The following is a 21,110-nucleotide window of genomic DNA, read 5'->3' as shown; positions in this document are numbered from 1 at the left end:
GCTTGTTTTGGGGGCTGGTCCCCTTCAGTTTTCTCTTCAGCATATAAAAGCCATGTTCAATTGGGTTCAAATCGGGTAATTGACTAGGCCACTCAAGAATTGACCATTTTTTAGCTTTGGAAAAACTTATTTGTTGCCTTAGTAGTATGTTTGGGATCATTATCTTGCTGTAGAATGACCCGCCAGCCAATGAGTTTTGAGGCATTTGTTTGAACTTGATCAGATAGGATGTGTCTATACACTTCAGAAATCATTATGCTACTACCATCAGCAGTTGTATCATCAATGAAGATAAGTGAGCCAGTACCTTCAGCAGCCATACATACCCAGGCCATAACATCACCATCACCGTGTTTCACAGATGAGGTGGTATGAGATGATCTTGGAGAGTTCCTTCTCTCCTCAATACTTTGCACTTGCCCTCACTCTGATATAAGTTAATCTTTGTCTCGTCTGTCCACAAGACCTTTTTCCAGAACTGTGGTTGCTCTTTTAAGTACTTCTTGACAAACTGTAACATGGCCATCCTATTTTTGCAGCTAACCAGTGGTTTGCATCTTGCAGTGTAGCCTCTGTATTTCTGTTCATGAAGTCTTCTGCAAATCCACACCCGACTCTTGAAGAGTTTTTCTAATCTGTCAGACAGGTGTATGGGGATTTTTCTTTATTATAGAGAGAATTCTTCTGTCATCAGCTGTGGAAGTCTTCTTTGTGATTGGTAAGATCTTTATTCTTAATGATGTTCCAAACAGTTGGTTTTGGTGAGCCGAAGGTTTGGCTGATGTCTCTAACAGTTTTATTCTTGTTTCTCAGTCTCATAATGGCTTCTTTGACTTTCATTGGCACAACTTTGGTCCTCATGTTGATAAACAGCAATACAATTTCCAAAGGTGATGGAAGGCCGGTAGGAAAGACTAGGTGCCGAGTTCTCTTATATCTGCTTGAAGAAGGCAATTAAAACACCTCAGCATTTACAAAGACATGTGGAGCCATGTGTCCCAAACATTATGGTGCCCTGAAAAAAAAAAAAGGGGGGGGGGGGGACACGGACGGGACTATGTATAAACACAGCTGTAATTTCTACATGGTGAAACCAAAATGTATAAAAATACCCCTATACCCTTTAATAAAATCTGACAATGTGCACTTTAACCACATGTGATTTTTTTTTCTATTACAAATCTCAAATTGTGGAATAGAGGCAAATAAATAAATGATGGGTCTTTGATAAATGATGGGAGGGCACTAATAATTAAATGATGGGAGGGCACTAATTTGAAATTGCATTAATTCAAAAAATCTCATTTTCCCTCATGAACACTGGACTAGAAGAGGTGAATGTCTTTACATTTTTAATGTTATTATCTCATAATCTACATCATAAAACTCTATAATTTAATGACAAAAAAATGCTAAATCTCTCCAGCAAGATAACCTGGACATTCACTGGGAATATCACATTATATGCATTTGGTTTCAACCTTTGACTCCACGGCCAAAAAGGCCCAACAAAGAATGTATATCCTGCAGCAGCTGAGAAAACACAATCTGCCACAGGCAATGATGATCCAGTTCTATACGGCCATCATAAGAGTCTGTCCCTACCTTCTCCATCATGATCAGGTTTGGCTCAGCCACCAAGCATGACATCTGGAGGCTACAGTGCATCGTTCGATCAGCCGAGAAAGTTGTTGGCTGCAACCTTCCCCCCCATCGACAAACTGTACACTGAAAGGGCCAGGAAGCGAGTAGGTAAGATTATCTCTGACCCTGGCCACAAACTGTTTGAAGCACTTCCCTCTGGAAGACGACTCCGGACTGTCAAAGCCGCCACGGCCAGACATAAAAACAACTTTTTTCCACGATCAGTAGCTCTACTCAACAGCCAAAGTTCTGTCGCTTCCTTTTGCTCTGGTATTTTATTTCATTCTTCATGTTTAAATTATAATGTTTTATTCTTAATTGTCTACTGTGTATCGTGTTGTTACTTGCGAGCAAAGCACCAAGGCAAATTCCTTGTATGCATACATACTTGGCTAATAAAATTTATTCCACTCAATTCAATAGGATTTACTGCAAAGTTGGAAGATAGGAAGTTCAATGTCCACTCATAAGACCCAAGTATATAAAAATTAAATATAAATTAAAAACATTAAATATTATGAATGTGATGCATTGTAATGATGTATATCTTTCACAAGAGATGGTAGACCAAGAAACTAAGCATTTCAAGGCACTAATGAACCGTCATCAAAACCTTTATAGTATGATTTATTTAATATATTCAGAAACAGGATGCAAACATGTTTAAGCCCAACAAAATCGAGAAGATAATAACTTGGCAACTCTACATCTGTCTGTGCTCTTAGGTAGGGTGCTTCGGGATTCAGACCGAATGAGGATGAAGGTACGAAGATGTACTTCCCAGTTAGGATGATATGGACTTTAAATAAGACCTTAAATAAGGTGGTGTTTCATTACACCTGCATACATATATTCAGTATTTGTAATCAATTAAGGTGCAATAGAGTAATTGGATCATACAGCATAGAAACAAATCTTTCAGCCGATCATATCCATGCTGACCTAACTATTATAATCCCTTTTATCAGCACTGGTCTGTAGCTTGTTATACCTTTGCAATTCAAGTTCTCATCCAAATACTACTTAAATGATGCGAGTTAACACTTTTGGTTTCCTCTAGTTATCTGACATTTTATCTTGGGCCAGTGAAGTTTGAAATATCTCCACCACGTCCCTTCTAACCACTGCCCTGACTCCCATAGTAGCCTGTTATATATCTCATTGGGTGTTGGGAAATTATCTACCTTTATGCTTGCCAAGACATCTAATACATCCGATCTTCTAATCTTAAATGTGCTCCAGAGTTCCATCATCCCAATTGATCTCCACCATAATGCCTTTTTACTTCATAAAGAAGAAAGCAATGTCTCCGTCATTCATTTAAGACATTGTTCACGCCTTCTGGCTCCAGGTACACATTGCCCTTTGGTCAATAATGGCCCCATTTATTTCCTAGTTACCCACTTGCTCTTTATACACTTCAAAAATTACACGAGATTTACTTTTATCTTAACTACCAATTATATTTTGTGGCTCCTCTTTGCCCTCTTTATTTAAATATATCTCCCTACATGCCACATTCCTGAATTCATTTTTCAGTGCTCTGGTAAAGGGCCTCTACGAGCTAATTCAAGAGTTCTCCCGAGTTTCTCCCGAATCGAACTCGGAGAATTAAGGTAATAGTCGCTCGTAGGTACTCAGGGCTCTTGTGGACATTTTTCAACATGTTGAAAAATCTTCATGAGTCTTCATGAGCTTACCGCGTTTCCCGAGTACCTGCCGTTAGCGTTACGAGCCGTTAAGAGACGTCCCGAGCACCGACGTACCCGCTACGTACATTCTACGTGCTTACCACGAGTTTGATTTTTTTTTTAAACTCGGGAGAGCTCTTAAATTACCTCATACAGTGGGACAGGCCCTTAATCTTCAGGCGGCAATGTTTCAGCAGCAAATGAGGCCCAGTTTGCATATTCTGCCATTACCCATTCATCCTGCGATCGCACTGACATTCTTTGAGAGGATGGGCAGCAGCCACTCAGCTTTCTAACTATGCACTTTAACAATCATTAATGCTTCAGATAATCAGAGAAAATGATGTCAGAGAAATTAAAATTATGACGATTGTTTGCCTTTGCAGCCTCCAGATCAAGAATATCTATTCAAATAAATGAGCTTCCTTCCTATGATAAAATAAGTCGAGCGACTGAGTGAAGTGACAGGTACACCAGGCCCTATCACTGGCTCAGAGTGGACAGTATATTTCCAGAACATGCTTACCTAAAAGCTGAACATCAACGCCACGCCAAAAGCCAATAATGATATAGGGTAATGATTGTGCCGAATATGAAGGGAAATAACTATAGCGACTCATATAACAACAAAAACAAAATATTCAAAGTGTTGACAAGTCAAATATCTGAGAAAATTATAAAGTTCAAATGGTGCAGGAAAACTTACAAAATCACATGGCATGCATGACAATGACAATGAGTGCAAAATGTCAATATTGGCCACAATGTAAGGGAGAATATGCCCATGAGTATGCAGTCTAGTTTTCTTCCAAAGTTATCCAGTATTGTTTAAAGTTGAACAAAATATGCATTGCTTACTTATGCTTGGTTTGAATTAATATGCACAGCATACAGTTTTAAAATGATAACCTCATCATAATATTACTTAAAAATAAAACAGACAGTCAATAGCAAAGATTATAGAGGAGGTCTATAATCTTTGGTCAATACTTCAGAGAACACTGAGTAACGTACTAATATGTATCAATAATATAAACGGCTTAGTCACAAGACGCAAGTCTGTGAATGGCTGGTTAAGCATGGTATGTTTGCCTTCATCGCTTGGAGCATTGAATCCAAGAGTCCGGAAGTCATGATGCATCCCTATAGGACTTTGGTTAGGCCGCATTTCGAGTAATACATGCAGTTCTAGTCCGCCATTACAGGAAATATGTGGAGGCTTTAGAGAGGATGCAGAGGAGGTTTACCAGAATGGTGCCTGGATTAGACGTTTCACCTAAAGGGAGAGGTTGCATAGACTTGGATTGTTTTCTCTGGAACATTGGAGATTGAGTGGAGACTTGATAGAAATATATAAAATTATGAGAGACACGGGTAGTATAGACAGTTAGAATCTTTTTCCCAGGGTGGAAATGTCCAACATTAGAGGACATTGCTACAGGGTGAGAGTGGCAAAGTTTCATGTAATTGAGCGGGGCAAGACACAGGAGTGGTGGGGGCCTGGAATTCACTGCCAGGGGTGGTGGTGGAAGCAGATACGATAGTGGAGTTTAAGAGGCTTTTGGATAGGCACATGGAATTGTGGGGAATACAAGGATACAGATCATGTACAGGCAGACAAGATCAGTTTAACTTGGCATCATGTTCGGCACCAACATTGTGGGCAGAAGGGCCCATTCCTGTGCTGTGTTGTTCTATGCTCAATGTATGTAAATGTACACAGGGACAGGTCACTTCTAATAATCAGCTCCAAACCACACATCACAGATGTGCTCACTCACACTAGAAAGATCTGGGACAGTAAGATCATCAAAGTCGGAGATCACACTTCCCCTGCGGCTTGAACGACTAAAATAGGCAGCTGTTGATCCACTCTGATCAGAAAAATCAGGTGACTGCAGAGGAAGAGGAAAAGTAAAGAGGAATAAATAACAGAGTATATGAAACAACACAAATGTCATCAAGGTGAAATATTTTCAGATTCCTGGATTATGGAAACAATGTTTGGATACCAGAGTAATGGTTGCCATTGTCAATTATCCAAGATCTCTGGACCAGTTGCATTTATTTACACTAAATGTCATACGATGACAGAAAATCTATTTTTTAAAGAAAAATGCCTGCGTGTTCAGCAATTTTCTAAGCAATGTATCGTTTTGCCTCCAGCTGGTCAATTGACAGCTCAGAGTGATGCAAAATGTACCTTTAATAGGAGCACCCAGCAATAAGTAACACTTGCACATCCCACTTGTGATGGAGTTTGAAGCTCTGCCTCTGGCTCATGCTGCACTCAGGCCTATATCAGATGTGCACCCTGGGCAACTGCTGGATACTTAATGAAATGGCATGCAATCACACTAGTCTGCATTCACTCATTAGTTGGCACACACATTACATCAATTTTTCACATGCAAACGTATTTCTAACTTACTATTTTTCAATAATATTTTCCTCAAATGAAAACAAAAATACCATGCTACCAATAAAAAACATTATTGCCTGTTTAACTGCTGATGAACTGTTTGTGGAATATTATTATGAATAGTTTGTTTTTTTAAAATAAAAAACGTTATGCCTTTTAAAAAAATACTTTAGTTGGAGATCATGAAAGGGACTACATAATTATCCAAGATGTTCACTACAGATCCCAAGAGAAAATGTATTAAAATTTGGGGCAGTACGGTAGAACAGTTGTAGGGCATCATAGAACCAGCTTCGATCCTGACCACGAATGCTCTCTGTACGGTGTTTGGACATTCTCCCTGTGACCGCGTGGGTTTTCTCTGGGTGCTCCGGTTTCCTCCCACATTCCAAAGACATGCATGTTTGTAGGTTTATTGGCTTATGTAAATTGCCCCGAGTGTGTAGGATGTGAAAGTCCAATAACATAGAACTAATGTACAGGTCGGCGCGGACTTGGTGGGGCGAAGAGCCTGTTTCTACACTGTATCTCTAAACTAAATGGTTGACTGGTTTCACAATTGTATTTTTACACTTTGACAATTATAGAGAACTGCTAATATACCAGCAGCATTAACTTTCTCCCCTCGATATTTAGTGAAGGATTAATCTTGATCTACTGCCTTTGCCTTTTTCTGATCTCCTGTTTCCTTCAGCCAGCATGGTAAATAGCAAAAAAATGAACAGATATACAGTTGTCTCGAATATTACTACATGACTCTACACAATTCACCGTATCTCATCAGCAAGCTTCAGATTATTGGAATCGGAATTCCATGAAGGAACAGTTAATAAAAACTTGCTCAATAAATGAGCTAATCAGCAAGTACATAATAGTATTTTAATATTTAATTTAATATTTTAATCAATTAACCTACTCAATTGCTCCAAGGGATGGTTTGCCTATATTTTGGTTTACTGTTCAGATTTTAAAGAGTTTTATACAGAATTGATACTGCCTGGTCTCTTTATAGATACAGAAAAGCATATTTGGTCTTTTCTCATTTCTGTTATATACGGCTCTGTAACAAGAGATTACAATGAATTGCCATCTTAGAAGCAGCTACAGACTTCATGCACCACTACTTTGCCTAATGCAACAATTCTTACCAGCCATGTTGTTTATAAAAATGAAACATAACCACAAGCTCCAACCATAGAATGCACTTCCACATGCATGAAAAGAGCTCACCATATTGTCACAATGCTCCTGGCTATCTTGGGACATGGTGCTCAATGTTTCATCATCTGAATTCTACAAACAATTTAGGTAAACAAAATATAAAGCCAGTCTTGATGACCATAATATCAATTCATTACACAGTAAGATACTCGTCCTGTTTCAAAAAGCATCTTAACAGGTCTTTTCTCATAAAAGTACAATTTCTCCACACGACCATGCAAATGAAATAAGTCTTTAATTTAAAAATGCAGTTCTAGAAGTCATTTAATTCCAATGGAAAGCACTATATTAGGGGACCAAATTTGTGTCTCCTAAAGATGAAACCAGCATAGTTGATCATGGACAGTAAGGAAATAACAGAGGAATGAAACTACATGTTGGTCTGCCCAGCCAGAAGGCAAATATCTCTCCCAAAAATGTTGGAGAACCAAGAGTCCCACAACAAAAGAAATGGAAGCAAGAGTAGGACGTTCAGCCTGATCCTCTACTCGTTCACTTTCACTTCAATAGTAAATGTGACCCCACTATTTAAGGCAGAAGGGAAGAGATTGACATTAGGGGTTGAAAAAAAAAATGCTGCCATCTATAATAAAATATGTGATATCAAGAAGTTATTTGATGACTTATGCAGCACATTTGCATAAAGCATAAACAAGGAACTGCAGGTGCTAGTTAACAAAAAGAGACAAAGTTCTGGAGTAACTCAGTGGGTCAGGCAGCATCTCTGGAGAACATGGAAACCAGGAACGGGGTCTCAAAAAGGGTCCCAACCCAAAACATCACCCATCCCTGTTCTCCAGAGATGCCGCCTGACCCTCTGAGTTACTTCAGCATTTTCTATCAGTACATTTGCATTCTTGGAAGACCCAATGAGATCTCAGGTGGCTGTTGAAATTCGAGCACTAGACCTTGAATTCCGAAATGTATTAAGTGATATCGGAATTGAGCATGAAAGTGGACAAAGTAGTGGATCTGCCATGATCCTATTGAATGCCAAAGGTTACTCAATGGTATCTTCCTGCTCCTACTATTTACTGGTATGTTCTGAAAACCTTACACAGCTCAACTCAACCAAGTAGTTTCCAAGAGTGTAATTTTTACCATTCACTATCTATTTATAGATTTATATTTAAGTAGATGTCTGCTGCAACATCTTATTCTTTTTTGTTACACTTTTAATCAATAACCATGCATAAATTGGAAATGATTCATCATGCTTGGACACAATTCTTACCCATGGGCTATTGTGCATTGAGCTTGCTTGGGAAGCAAAGCTGCTTCCAGTTGGCTGTGGAAAAAGCCAACATTTCAAAAATTATGCCACTGTTTAGTAAGTTATTTCCTTTAAATGTGTCATGTACTCAATACAGGAAACTTACAGTTCTTGAGTTATATCTCCAATCACGACTGTGAAGTCCCTCATCATTCAATGATGCCTACAAATATAGATTATGGGCAAATATTTAGCTATCAGAGAAATATGCTTCAACTTGGAAGCAGCCAAACTGATAGCATAATAGCCACTAATTCTGTTTACACACAAGTAAACATCCTTACAAACTTTAAATGAGCCAAATGTTTCACCATAACATTCCAAAACTTCAGGCTTAAGACCCATTCATATTCTGATAAAAAGTCAATTAACAAACAGCAGAATATTGCTTACACATTCTGTTTTAGCTTAACGTAAGTAGTATTTTGATTTTTGTATGTTACGATAAATAAATACAGTCATTTTACTGTTTTATTGCACCATTTAAGACCGTTTCCTATCAGGTTCAATTTATCCTTTGTAAATGAGCATGGATTTACTAAGGTAGACAAAAATGCTGGAGAAGCTCAGCAGGTGAGGCAGCATCTATGGAGGGAAGGAAAAGGTGGCGTTTTGGGTCGAGACCCTTCTTCAGACTGATGTGGAGGGAGGGGAGTGGGGCGGGAAAAGAAGAAAGGAAGAGGCGGAGACAGTGGGCTGTGGGAGATCTGGGAAGGGGAGGGGAAGGAGGGAGAAAGCAAGGACTACCTGAAATTGGAGAAGTCAATGTTCATACCGCTGTGGTGTAAACTACCCAAGCGAAATATGAGGCACTGCTCCTCCAATTTGTGGTGGGACTCACTCTGGCCATGGAGGAGGCCCAGGACAGAAACGGAAGGGGAGTTGAAGTGCCGAGCCACCGGGAGATCAGGTTTCTTAATGCGAACTGTGCGGAGGTGTTGGGCGAAGCGATCGCCAAGCCTGTGGTTGGTCTCACCGATGTAGAGCAGTTGACACCTAGAGCAGCGGATGCAATAGATGAGGTTGGAGGAGGTGCAGGTGAACCTTTGCCTCACCTGGAAAGATTGCTTGGAGTCGAGGGGGGAGGTAAAGCAACAAGTGTAACATTTCCTGCGGTTGCAAGGGAAAGTACCAGGGGAGGGGGTGGTTTGGGTGGGAAGGGACGAATTGACTAGGGAGTTACGGAGGGAGCGGTCTCTGCGGAAAGCCGAAAGGAGAGGAGATGGGAAGATGTGGCCGGTGGTGTGATCCCGTTAGAAGTGGCGAAAATGTCGGAGGATTATCTATTGTATGTAACGGCTGGTAGGGTGGAAGGTGAGGACAAGGGGGACTCTGTCCTTGTTACGAGTGGGGGGGGCGGATGGGGAGTGAGAGCGGAGCTACGGGAAATAGAAGAGATCCTGGTGAGAGCCTCATCTATAAACAGTGTAGATGGAGGAACGGAGTAGGGGATAGACGGGGAGTAAAGTAGGGGATAGGACAGAAGTTTTAGGGGTAAGGATCCTGGTGGTGGAGCAGGTTCATTGGTATCATTTAAAAACAGTGTAGATGGAGGAATTATGGTAGTAGGGGATAGAGTCCTTACAGGGACTTGCAGGGTGGCTGAATTGTTAAGTGTTAGTCCTTAGATAGCCATGGGATAGTCCAGTCCATTTGGGTTTGTAATAGATGTTGGTCAGTAGATCCAGAGAGCCAAGGGAGTCAGTGGGGTTGTAGTAGATGTCGGTCAGTAGTGTCTAAAGTCAGTAATGTCTAAAGTAATTTTACTAAAGTCAATTTACATAATTAAAGGCCCCTAAAAAACAGAGTTAATTGAAGTTGGAATTGCTTTCAGGCTCCAACAGCCAAGAGGTGTGGTCAGCAGTTGCCTTAGCTCCGAGGCAGAAAGTTGCAGTTGACATTGTTCTCCAGGGGTGTCGGCAATTACCTGGGCTGTGGCTCTGTTGCAGTACAGAGAAGTGCTTCATTATTATAGGCATCAGATTAGTTACATGACATGAAATCATCTGTAACTAATCAAATTGATTTTAATATCTCATCTGAAAAAGTATATTGAGCAATATACTGTCATATTTATCGAAATGCTAACCTAGATAATGCATCATTAACACAAGACTTCATATCCCAAGTCCATGATGCGGTTTGACCTTGGAACCGTTTGAAGGACTACCAACTATTTCATAGCCAATTTCAGTAGCATTAGGCGGGGGAGCCTGCAGAGGTTGATTAAAATGCCAGATAGCAAGAGGACAGGTACAGCATGTTCCTGTTGAAGTGAAGAACAAGGCTGGCAAGTTTGGGAACCCTGGTTTATGAGACATGTTAAGACGCTGCTCAGAATAAAGGAGGCATATGTCAGATATAGGCAAATCCCTGTCAGAGTACAAGATTGGGAGGGCGACTTAAAAACCAATCAGGAGGGCAAAAAGTGGAAATGAAATGGAGCTAACAGGCAAGGTAAACGAAAATCTTAGAGGAGATTCTCGGCATATTAAGAGTAATAGGATAACAGAGGAAATTTGTGCTTGGTGACTGGGGATGTGGGCAAGGTAGTAAACTAGTACAATGCATCTGTTTTCACCAAGAAGGACATGGAAGACAGCAAGAACAGTTCTCTAAACCTTCATTTTACCAGACACCTTTATAAAGGATTTTAGATATAGCAGACCGACCTGCCCACGCCACCCACGGCTAACGCCATCTCTCCAACCGTTTAGAGTTCCAGCTTCTGACCCGTACACCCGACTGGCAAGGTGCACCAGTGAGCCCATCACCCACCACACGGCCCAGTGACACAGCTGTTGTTGTACAGCTCACACTGTAGCCCCTGGAGACAGTGCTTTTCTCAGGCCGCTGATAAGACACACTCTGTCACCGTGGGACTGCTCCCTGCTCTCTCACCTGCTGCTGCTTCTGGCTGTCAGCGGTGACTTTGTACACTTCCTGCTTGACCACTGCCACCTCTTTCTGTTGGCATCCTGGGCTAGTCCCATTTGCCTGCATTTAGGCCAAAGCCCCCTAAATCCTTCCTATTCATATATCTGTCCAAACTTGTGTTCTAGAAAATCACATTATATAAGCATCGTGTCAATGGGAGAAAGATTAGGGGTGAGATTCGGATTGCACAAAAGCAAAAGTCATTTTTCTACAAAATTAACACAAAAATAGTATTTTGGTTAAGTTTCTTTTGGTTACAAATGCCAACAACACAACGTGCTCGGTTACCATAGGGCTCTCTCCCCATCCACCTGCCGCCCTGCTCCACCTCCTCCGACTGTTGCTCTGACCACTCTGCTTCGGTTCCCCTCCACTGTCGCTTGCTCCTTCACCTTCTCCCATCGCTCTGTCCACTTGGCCTCCCCCTTTCCCCCTCCTCCTCCCCCACAGTCATCAACATCTTCCAAGATGGAGTATGTCAGTGTCTCCAGGAGAAGGGGAGGGGGTGGCTATGGGGAGAGGCAAACTGGACAGAGTGACGGGAGAAGGAGGAGTAGGAGGCAGCAGGTAGAGGACAAAGCGACGGGCCAACAGGAAGCAGCAGCAGCAGCAGCAGGTGGGAGGGGAGGGAGACCCACTGTAACTGAGCACATCCTGTTGTTGGCTGCAGCCTGTCCCCAGTGGGCAACAACTGTTTCAACAGGACCATGCTGTAGGTGAAGAAGGGCTCGCCTTGGGATGGTGTCGTATGCTGGGGCTGGAAGAGGCATCAGCAGGTCTGTTGCTATAAGGAGGTACAGGGGAAGGGGTGTAAGGGGAGGCAAGGGGGAACTGCACAGTTAATGGCAAAACCATTAACAGCATTGATGGACAGAAGGTACTTGGGGTAAAAAATCACAGCTCCCTGAAAATGGCAACACAAACAGATAGAGTGGTAAAGAAGGCATATGGTATGCATGACTTAATTGGTCAGTGCATTTAGTATAAGAATCAGGAAGTCATGTTACAGGCATGGTAGTGATGGTGGCACACAGGAAAGTCGTATTTAAGAGGCTTTTAACCAGGCACCTGGAAATGTTGGGAATGAATGGATATGGATCATATGCAAGCAGAAGAGATTAGTTTAATTTAGTATCATGTTCGGCATAGACATTATAGGCCAAAGGGCCTGTTCCTATGCTGTTCTGTTCTATGTTATACAATATTATAACTTTAACGTTTATTAACTAAAGCTGCTTTGTTAATAAACATTGGGGTTCTGAAGAATCATAACACAACATTTAATGTACATCAAAAAGCACAGCTTTCATGCCACAAACTCATGCTGGTTATCACAAAACCTGTTTTTTTTTACTAACGCTGCGTTAGGTTGAGTACTTCATTATTGTTTACAAAAAAATTCTGCTTCAGAAGCATTGACTTGTTATGAACAATCAACATTGCTCTACATTTCAACTGCAACACATGCAGAAAATGTATACCAACCAAACTCTGACTTCGAGTTAGTCCGGTGTCATAAGATGCCTAAACAAGGAAAGATGTGTTCATACAAGTGAAATATTATTCTCACTGCAATGATACGATCAATGAATCATACTAACCCTGTAACTCTTGGTTGTTATGATTGGAGCACTGTACAGAGAGGAAGGCTAAATTGGAAATTAAAGGAGGGTGAATCAAAATGAATGAACATATTCTTAATTATCCAATAAAATATTAACCTCAGTACATAGTTTGAAAAACAAAATTTTACAGCAGGAATATATATATTTTTAGAAGAAGAGGTATACAAGAGAGGTAGCTGGACAGTTACATGGATGGGCTCTGAAAGAAAAGGGCCATTGCAAGCAGGTGGGACTGGTGTAGATAAGCATGTTGGTCAGCGATGGCAAATTGGGAGAAAGGACTAGTTTCCATGCTGTATGACTTTAGGACTCTACATAGGATATATAGTAGGAGTCTTTTTCCCCAGGGTGTAAATGTGAAGTACTAGGGTGCCTGGAAGGTGGGAAAGGGAAAGTTTCAAAGAGCAATCTTTTTCTTGTCACAATAAGAGGGAGGGTGCCTGGAAGATGCAGATACAACTGCAATGTATAAGATACATTTAGAAAGATACCTGAACAGACAGGGAATTGAAGGATACAGACCATGCCAGGCAGATGGGTTTCAATAAATTGGCATTTTGGTGAGCCAAAGCACCTGTTCCTTTGCGGCACTGTTGTTTGTTCTATGTTTAAGAGAGTGTGTATTAAAGCAAGTGTGGGTATGCGATAACTAAGTGTTTTCCTAACAACTACATAAAAGATCCGTTTAGCAATGAATCATTTAATGGATAATCATTCATGTCTATCACACGAAGGATACCTGCAATTGAGGGTGCCACATAAAACATACAACATAACACGCCTGTAGAAAACGTAGATCAAATTGTGGAAGCTGATGGGTTGATAGTTCTACTAATGAATTCCTACATAAGATTGTGCAATGGGGACCATGAAATTGGATCTTGGGCATCTTTGGTAGATTGCGAGGGTAAATGAATGTGCACATTATGACTATTAGTGGAAAACGAAGACCTTGGACAATAATTGGAAACTAACAGTGCTACAGTTTCTAATTCCTGGTGCATCAGTTGATCAGAAATAGTTATGTGCTCATTTGTAGCAAATTCAAATGGAGCCTAAATTGTTTTGCAAAGAAACCAGAAAGATTTCAAATATTATGCAGTTGTTGGGCAGTGCATAGGCAAAGCAATTAGTTTTGCTGCCTTATAATTACAGGCTCAGTTTTGACCTTAGTTGCTGTCTTTGCACAGTTTGAATGTTCAAAACGGCCAAGTGAGTTTTTCCGAAGGTGCTCCAGTTTCCTCCACATGCCAGACACAAGCTGATTACCAAATTGATTTTCTGCTGTACATTGCCTCCAGTGTAGATTGGTGAAAGGAGACTGGTGGAGAGAGAGAGTTGATGAAAAAGCCAAGAGGAATGGTGGGATGAGTGTAGATGGGTGCTTGATGGTTGGCATAAGATGGTAGGTCGAAGGGCCTATTTACAGGCTGCATGGTACCACCATATAACAAGCAGGAGAAGAATGCAATTTTAGCCTAAGTTGACATAAACAAATCAATTTGCAGCTGAAAAACAACGTTTATAGGCATTAATTTTGAACTAGTTTTCAAAGCTGTGTAAAGGTTTTTCAAATTAACTGGCAACTCTGCATCAATTTTTATAGAAATACATCTAGCCCTTTTTAAAAGTTATCCCATGGTATATACGAATGAATAAAACGTCAACATGCCTAATGTTTATTCATAAATTTTCATACTCTCCATTCTTACAGGACTCAAAGCCAGAATTAAAAATGAAACATATAAATATTTCATCTAATTTATTGAAAATATGAGTCTCCAAATTGAAAAGAGCTATTGCATTAGCAGCTAAATCTCCAAGAGTCAACTTGGCATGTGATATTTTAGAGCAGTAAATAGCAAAAATAAAAAGACAGACCCGAGTATAAGAGGAAGAGAAAGATTTAGAGCTAGACAAGGTGCTGTACTTCCTTTTGTCGTGGTATATGCCACTCTGTGAAAAACAAATCATAGAGAAAAAAAGTAAATCAAGCTTACAATTTTCAAATTAAAAAACTATGTTACTAAATCATAGAAACCCCAAAAATGTAGAACAATAAGCTTACATATTTTCAAATTAACAAAAAAAAAGTTATGTTACTAAAGTCAAACTGAGCCACCCCTACAAAAATCATGGAGAAGAGCTTCTTTGGCTGCAGTTCAAAGGAGGAATGGAAAATTCACAAGAAAAAAAAGTTATGGTAGGTTTACAGTAAACTGATTAATTAACTAACCAAGATATCATTAGTGGAAGTTGAGAGCTTCTTCATGGCTGCCTGAGCATTGCTGTAAACTGAATATCTGGCAATGAAAATATAAATGCACAAGCAAAATTGGGACCAACACTTAAAAAATTTCCGAATGGATTTTTACGTCAAAGTTCACCGGCGGCTTGAAAAGTCTGGACAGCTGTTTGCAAATCATTGCATAAATGTTAGCCAAGTTTGTGGCATTTATAAAAAGTAGGGGTCAGAGATTTAATTCTTAGTTCCCTGCCTGGTCGGCGACTCCCAACCTCGCGGAGCTGGGGGCTCCGTCCGGCCGCCCCGCACAAGCTCCGATTAAATTTTTGATCTCCACATCCATCATTGGGGTTTATCACAGCGCGGGTAGATTTAAGATGGTACAGTATGTGCGCTGCGACGAAGCCGAACTGGTTTTTGCTGGGGGCGTCCGGTAGACCGCGCTGGATTTGGAGCGCTCGCAGCAGGGGTAGATTGGGGGTCGGTAGCTGCCCCACCGGCCACAGCGCTGCGGAGTTTAATATAAGAGGTTGACGTCTTCCTCCGACCAGGTAGGGGACTAAGATTGATATTCACACTGTACAAACTACATAAAATGCAATGATTTACGTTTAATTTTCCCGTAACAACCAGCCGCTACATAGTACAGACCTGGGTTCAAACAACAGTACTTTCAGTCAAACACTGTACCTGCAAGTGATTTTAATTTTAGTAACAACCAAATATTTGGACCTTTCAAACAACAGTACTTTCAGTCAAATTCCTGCAAGTGATTTTAATTGCTATCAGTTTACACGTTGTTATATTAAGTCAAGTGTGAACCAAAACTACTCATATCCTCAAAAAGGAGCTGGACTGATTCTAGTTTGTAGCAGAGATCTCATTATTACTCTTCCCCCATCTCTGAAGGTGATCCAAGAGGAAATATTTTGTCCATCTCATAAGCCCTGTTTGTTTATATTGCCTCACCCGAGGTATTACTCTGCAGCTGGGCATAGGATTAGAAAACAGCCAAAGGAAGCAAATATTTTGTCATAGAACATGGAAAAGCACAGCACAAGAACGGGCCTTTTGGCCCATGATGTAATGGTGCTGAACATGTTGCAATGATAAACTAATCTCATCTGCCTGCACGTGATCCATATCCCTCCATGTCCGTGTGAATTTTTCGTTTAAAGGTCCTTATTATTTAAATTGCAAGTGAATTTGCCAGTCCATCTGTATACTAAGTAACAGAACAAAACTCATTTGATTGTTCTTTTGAATTCGATTAACAGCTCTAACCCTTTGGTCTGAGATATTGCCTGAGGACATGTCTCAATTCTTTGATCTCCTTTTTCAAGTTCATGGACTGGATCAGATCACATGACTCGCTTATAGATTTGCAAACACATCATCTACATGGAACAAAAATTACCAAGTGATAAAGCGTATTTTTATTCATGGAAGTTTAATCCAAGTTTTTTTCATCTACAGCATTTTGCTGCCGCCTCGTGCTTATGGTGTAATATTGTAAATATAGTTACCAGTTCTAGCTCGATTTAAATAGCATGGTATATGATATTTATTGCTGATATAAGAAATATACTAATGTATATTGGAAATATGTAATTAAAATCGCAGTTTCCTGGTATACACAGACACACACCACATTCACATATCCTTACACACCAAAATATTTTGAGATTGTGTATAAAATGTTTTATTTTGCAGGCCAATTCCCCACAAAAACAATTAAGGGTTCTCTATTTTCTTCACACTAAAATACGCAAGATAGTGTTTTTTAAATAATCCAACAGTTTACATACAGATCGTGAGGTTTTCTTGAGTTGAGCAGACTTGTCTTTGTCACGAGATAATGACTACAAATCCACGGAAAGGAAAATAAAATGCATGAATAATAAATAAGCAAAAAATAAAAAGTAAAAAAATCACCGTTTAAAGCATGAAAGCACAAACACAGATGTGCATGTATAAATTCATTAGTAAGATGCACGAAAGAGAAGAGGATTTGAGAATTTTGTTGGGAGAAATGGAGTGGCATTTCAGGACAGTTGTAAATTTTTTTTTAAATTGCCTGGAACTGTTGTTAATGGAAATGAGTGATACCAAAAGGGGTGAAACCATTTGAAATTCCCGACTTGAAATTCCCAACTTGTACCCATATGAGCCCAATTAACCAATACTGAGATACATTACTTAACAAGGATGAGGTATTTATTGACAAATAAAGCTCTTTTTAAAAAATGTTTGTTTATTTTTCATTTTTTGTCCTTTTTGGAAAATTGTGTAAAAATAAATGTGGACACATTTAATCTTTTTGTTTCAATATTGGTCCCGCAATAAATTAATAATGATCAGATATTAGTTCATAAGTTATAGGAGCAGAATTAGGCCATTCAGCCAATCGAGTTGACTCAACCATTCAATCATGGCTGATTTTATATGGTTATCTATCTTTCCCTCTCAACCCCATTCTCCTGCCTTCTCCCCATAATCTTTGACACACAAATCAAGAATTTGTCAATCTCCCCAATAAAAATACCCAAAGACCTGATTTCCACAGTCGTCTGTGGCAATGAATTCCACAGGTTAAAGAAATTCCTCATCTCCTTTCTAAAGGTACATCCTTTTATTCTGAGGTTATTCTCCCTTGTCCTGGACTCTCCCACTAGTAGAAACATCCTCTCCACATCCACTCTATCGAGGCCTTTCAATATTTGGTAAGTTTCAATGATGTATCCCCTCATCCTTCTAAATTCCAGTGAGTACATTCCCAGTAGTGTCAAACACTCATGATTCATTACCCCAACCATCCTCGGGATCATTCACTTAAATCTCCTCTGGACCCTCTTCAATGCCAGCACATCCTTCCTCAGATATGGGGCCCCAAACTGCTCACGATACTCCAAATATTGTCTGACCCGCACCTTATAAAGCCTCAGCATTACATCCACGTTTTTATATTCTATTCCTCTCCAAATAAATGTTAACATTGCATTTGCCTTCCTTACTTCCGATTCAACTTGCAAACTAACATTTTGGGAATCCTGCACCAGCACTCCCAGGTTCTTTTGCATCTCCGATTTCTAAATCCCTATTTAGAAAATGAGTCTCCGCCTTTATTCCTGCAACAAAGTGCATGACCGCACACTTTGCTATGCAGTATTAATTCTTCGCCCACTCTCCCAACTTGTCCAAATCCATTTGTCGAGTCTCTACTTTCTCTACACTACCTGCCCCTCCACCTATCTTCATATCATATGAAGATAGGTGGAGGATAGGTTCCAGCCAAACCTATCAAATAGGTCAGGCAAACGCCTCCGTTGCCATGCAGTGAGAACGGAGAGGTTGAGAAGGAGTTTCTTCCCAGAGGCAATTCGGACTGTAAACGCCTTTCTCACCAGGGACTAACTCTACAGAACGTTTTTCCTTCTATTATTTATTATGTAAAAGAATATGTGTGTTATGATTGTGTTTATAATTTGTTTGGTTGTTTTGTTGTTTGTCTTTTGCACAAAAGTCCGCGAGCATTGCCACTTTCATTTCACTGCACATCTCGTATGTGTATGCGACAAATAAACTTGACTTGACTTGACTTGACTTGATCATCCACAAATATGGCCACAAAGCCATCAATTCCTTATAAAACCGTGCTGACTTCGGCCTATTATGGTCAAAAGCCGAATTCAACTTCAAATTAATTAAAAAACAAAGGCATCATCTGTAAGAGAATGGCCAGGTCAGGACCCTTATTTAGACTCTCACAGCTACTTTGAATACACCTCCTCACGCCGTCTCTTGCAAGGACACAATCCCCTTATGCTCAATTTCTCCACATCAAGTCTAAAGCAACATTCTGACCCCATGTAGCGCTTGTCCATTGCCTCCATTGAGTTACTCCAGCACTTTGTTTTTTTTGCTCATGATTCTAGTATCTGCAGTTTTTTGTATCCTCAGATGAATCAACTTCAGCTTTTTACAAATCATTATACTGGGGCTACTCTTTACAACAAAAAATTACAAATTTAAAAGCAAAGAATCATGACAAAACAAGTTGCATTAAAAATATTCCTGCCATTAATGAAGGTGCTTTCATGTTAGCACACTATTCCTTCTCTTCTTACTTTCTTTAACACAGCCAGAATGTGTCCTAATTCAAAGGATGATGAGGACAGATCTAGAGATGGGTACAGTACCAGAACTGATTTGAATATTAGCTACCAGGGAGCCAGGATGAGAAGATATGGTTAGTAATTAATCAGAAATAGGACTGAGGCAGCGGGGAGTGAATTTTGTGGGCATAGTATGTTCTGAGAGGGCATGAGGAGACATATTTGAAAAAGTAAAGTTGATAGTTGAGGATGAAGGCAAAAGAAACCCTATAAACAAATGTGGCTTAGTGAACCACGGAAATTGAAGGAGTTTACCAAATGGTCACAATGTAAAGAACAATAAAATCAAGAGCATCTTGTGCATAAGACATAGAATGTAGAACAAAGAACTGTACAGCACAGCAATGGTCCTTTCGCCCCACAATCTTTGTGCCGAACACGATGTCAAGTTAAACTGATATGATCTGTCATTTTGGGTCGAGACCCTTCTTCAGCAGTCTGAAGACATTCTTCGTCAAAAAGTAGGTGAGAAATGTGAGAGTGGTAAAAGTGCAGTGATGCTGGTTGGATGGTCTTGCACTGTGCCTGTGTAGATTGACTGGGGGAAATTAAGTCCTCCCATGCTGTTAGCATTCTGAGATTTACTGCAATGAAGTGATTGAGTAAACAAAAAAAAAAAAACAAGTTTTCTGCACACATTGACGATTACCAAATAATAATAACACACATTGTTACAAATGAAGGCTGAGCATTCCAAGTATTCATGCATTAATTTTGGAAGACCTGCAGAAAATTTCACTCCATGAATACGAGCTAATTAGTGAAGTGCAACTACTTAGAAAATTCTCAGCTCCCATGCAACCATTTGCTAATATCATTTCCGTAATATTAAAGACTGGGTGAAAACGATCAGCAAGCAACACAGAATTTTCCTTTACAAACCCCAAGATCTTTTTGCCTTGAGCTGCTTCTGTAAGACACACCCACATCAAGGGAGGGGTGCTTTGAAAAGAACAAGATTAGAACACAAACACATTTTAGGAATACATTACCATTTGAATATTTTACTCCATAATAGAAAACGTTTAATGGGTTACACATGGCCAGCGTTAGCTGCATTGAAGTTTTGATTATTTATTAACTGATTACTGACAAGACATAGAATTAATTGCTATCTTTTATAACAAGGCATTTTTTCTGTTTAAATATAAATCATGAGCATTTTATCCACTCTCTAAGTTACTTTTAAAAAATGGTAATGAATAATGAGAGGTCACTGAGTGTTTGCTAAATATACAGATACAACCTTAATAGAGTGCAATAGTCGCTGGCTACTTGCATTAAGTTACAACTACAATACAATGAACATCAATTTTGTATTAGCTGTTCAGTTATGTACAGCAATGTATTGCAATAAAGACCAGAAAAAGAAAATATTAAAGATGCAAGTTTAAAAAAAATCATGCAACTGACATGCAAACCTTTCCTGATATTAAAACGGGAAATGTAAATGGTAGGATTTCAGATAAATGTTTATATTTTTGCCAAAGAAACAGTAAACATTTATCTAAAATCCCAGTAGAGAAGTCATTCTCGAGCATTAATCACCTTTGAAATATATAGTGTACAATTATTCTACTGTTTTTATGTAAAGATTTTTTTAATCAAATGACAGCAAAGAATTGAAAAGAAAATATTTGACTTTTTTCTGCATCATGTTAATAGCTTTCTCATTTCTGGTCAATACGAACTAAGTACACATATTCATGTGTAAATTATTCATGTACACAAAATTCAAGTATGTGAGAAGACAGCAAGAATTAAACAAAGTTTTAAATTACAACACAGCTTAAGTGATATTGAGGAAGCATGAAAACATTGGAAAGTTTTAATACAACCCCAACTTTCAAGAAGAGTTGTCATATGCAACAGATTGA

At 39.6% G+C, this 21,110-nt stretch overlaps 1 protein-coding gene across 22 annotated transcripts in view; it reads right to left on the bottom strand.

The window, feature by feature from the left end:
* Nucleotides 1-21,110, bottom strand: part of lrrfip2 (leucine rich repeat (in FLII) interacting protein 2) — an 87,466-nt gene that overhangs the window by 35,494 nt on the left and 30,862 nt on the right. For 2 of the 22 annotated variants that reach the window (XM_055633525.1, XM_055633522.1), the window contains exons 1-8: nt 15,050-15,107; nt 14,695-14,769; nt 12,790-12,837; nt 12,674-12,712; nt 8,358-8,414; nt 8,213-8,266; nt 6,988-7,050; nt 5,117-5,230 (exon numbers count right to left, since the gene is read on the bottom strand). The exons of 7 other annotated variants lie outside the window; for them this stretch is intronic. In XM_055633525.1, the coding sequence (XP_055489500.1) occupies nt 5,117-5,230; nt 6,988-7,050; nt 8,213-8,266; nt 8,358-8,414; nt 12,674-12,712; nt 12,790-12,837; nt 14,695-14,769; nt 15,050-15,085 (486 nt within the window). In that variant the 5' untranslated portion in view covers nt 15,086-15,107. Of the gene's footprint in view, nt 1-5,116; nt 5,231-6,987; nt 7,051-8,212; nt 8,267-8,357; nt 8,415-12,673; nt 12,713-12,789; nt 12,838-14,694; nt 14,770-15,049; nt 15,108-21,110 lie in introns of those variants that run through there. 13 more of the 22 variants (XM_055633528.1, XM_055633521.1, XM_055633520.1 and 10 more) reach the window with 13 other exon arrangements.

Source organism: Leucoraja erinacea, chromosome 4 (genome assembly GCF_028641065.1).
Source record: "Leucoraja erinacea ecotype New England chromosome 4, Leri_hhj_1, whole genome shotgun sequence".
NCBI classification, from domain to species: Eukaryota; Metazoa; Chordata; class Chondrichthyes; order Rajiformes; family Rajidae; genus Leucoraja; species Leucoraja erinaceus.
Note: the sequence above shows the minus strand (reverse complement) of the source record. Positions and strands in the feature narration are given on the sequence as shown.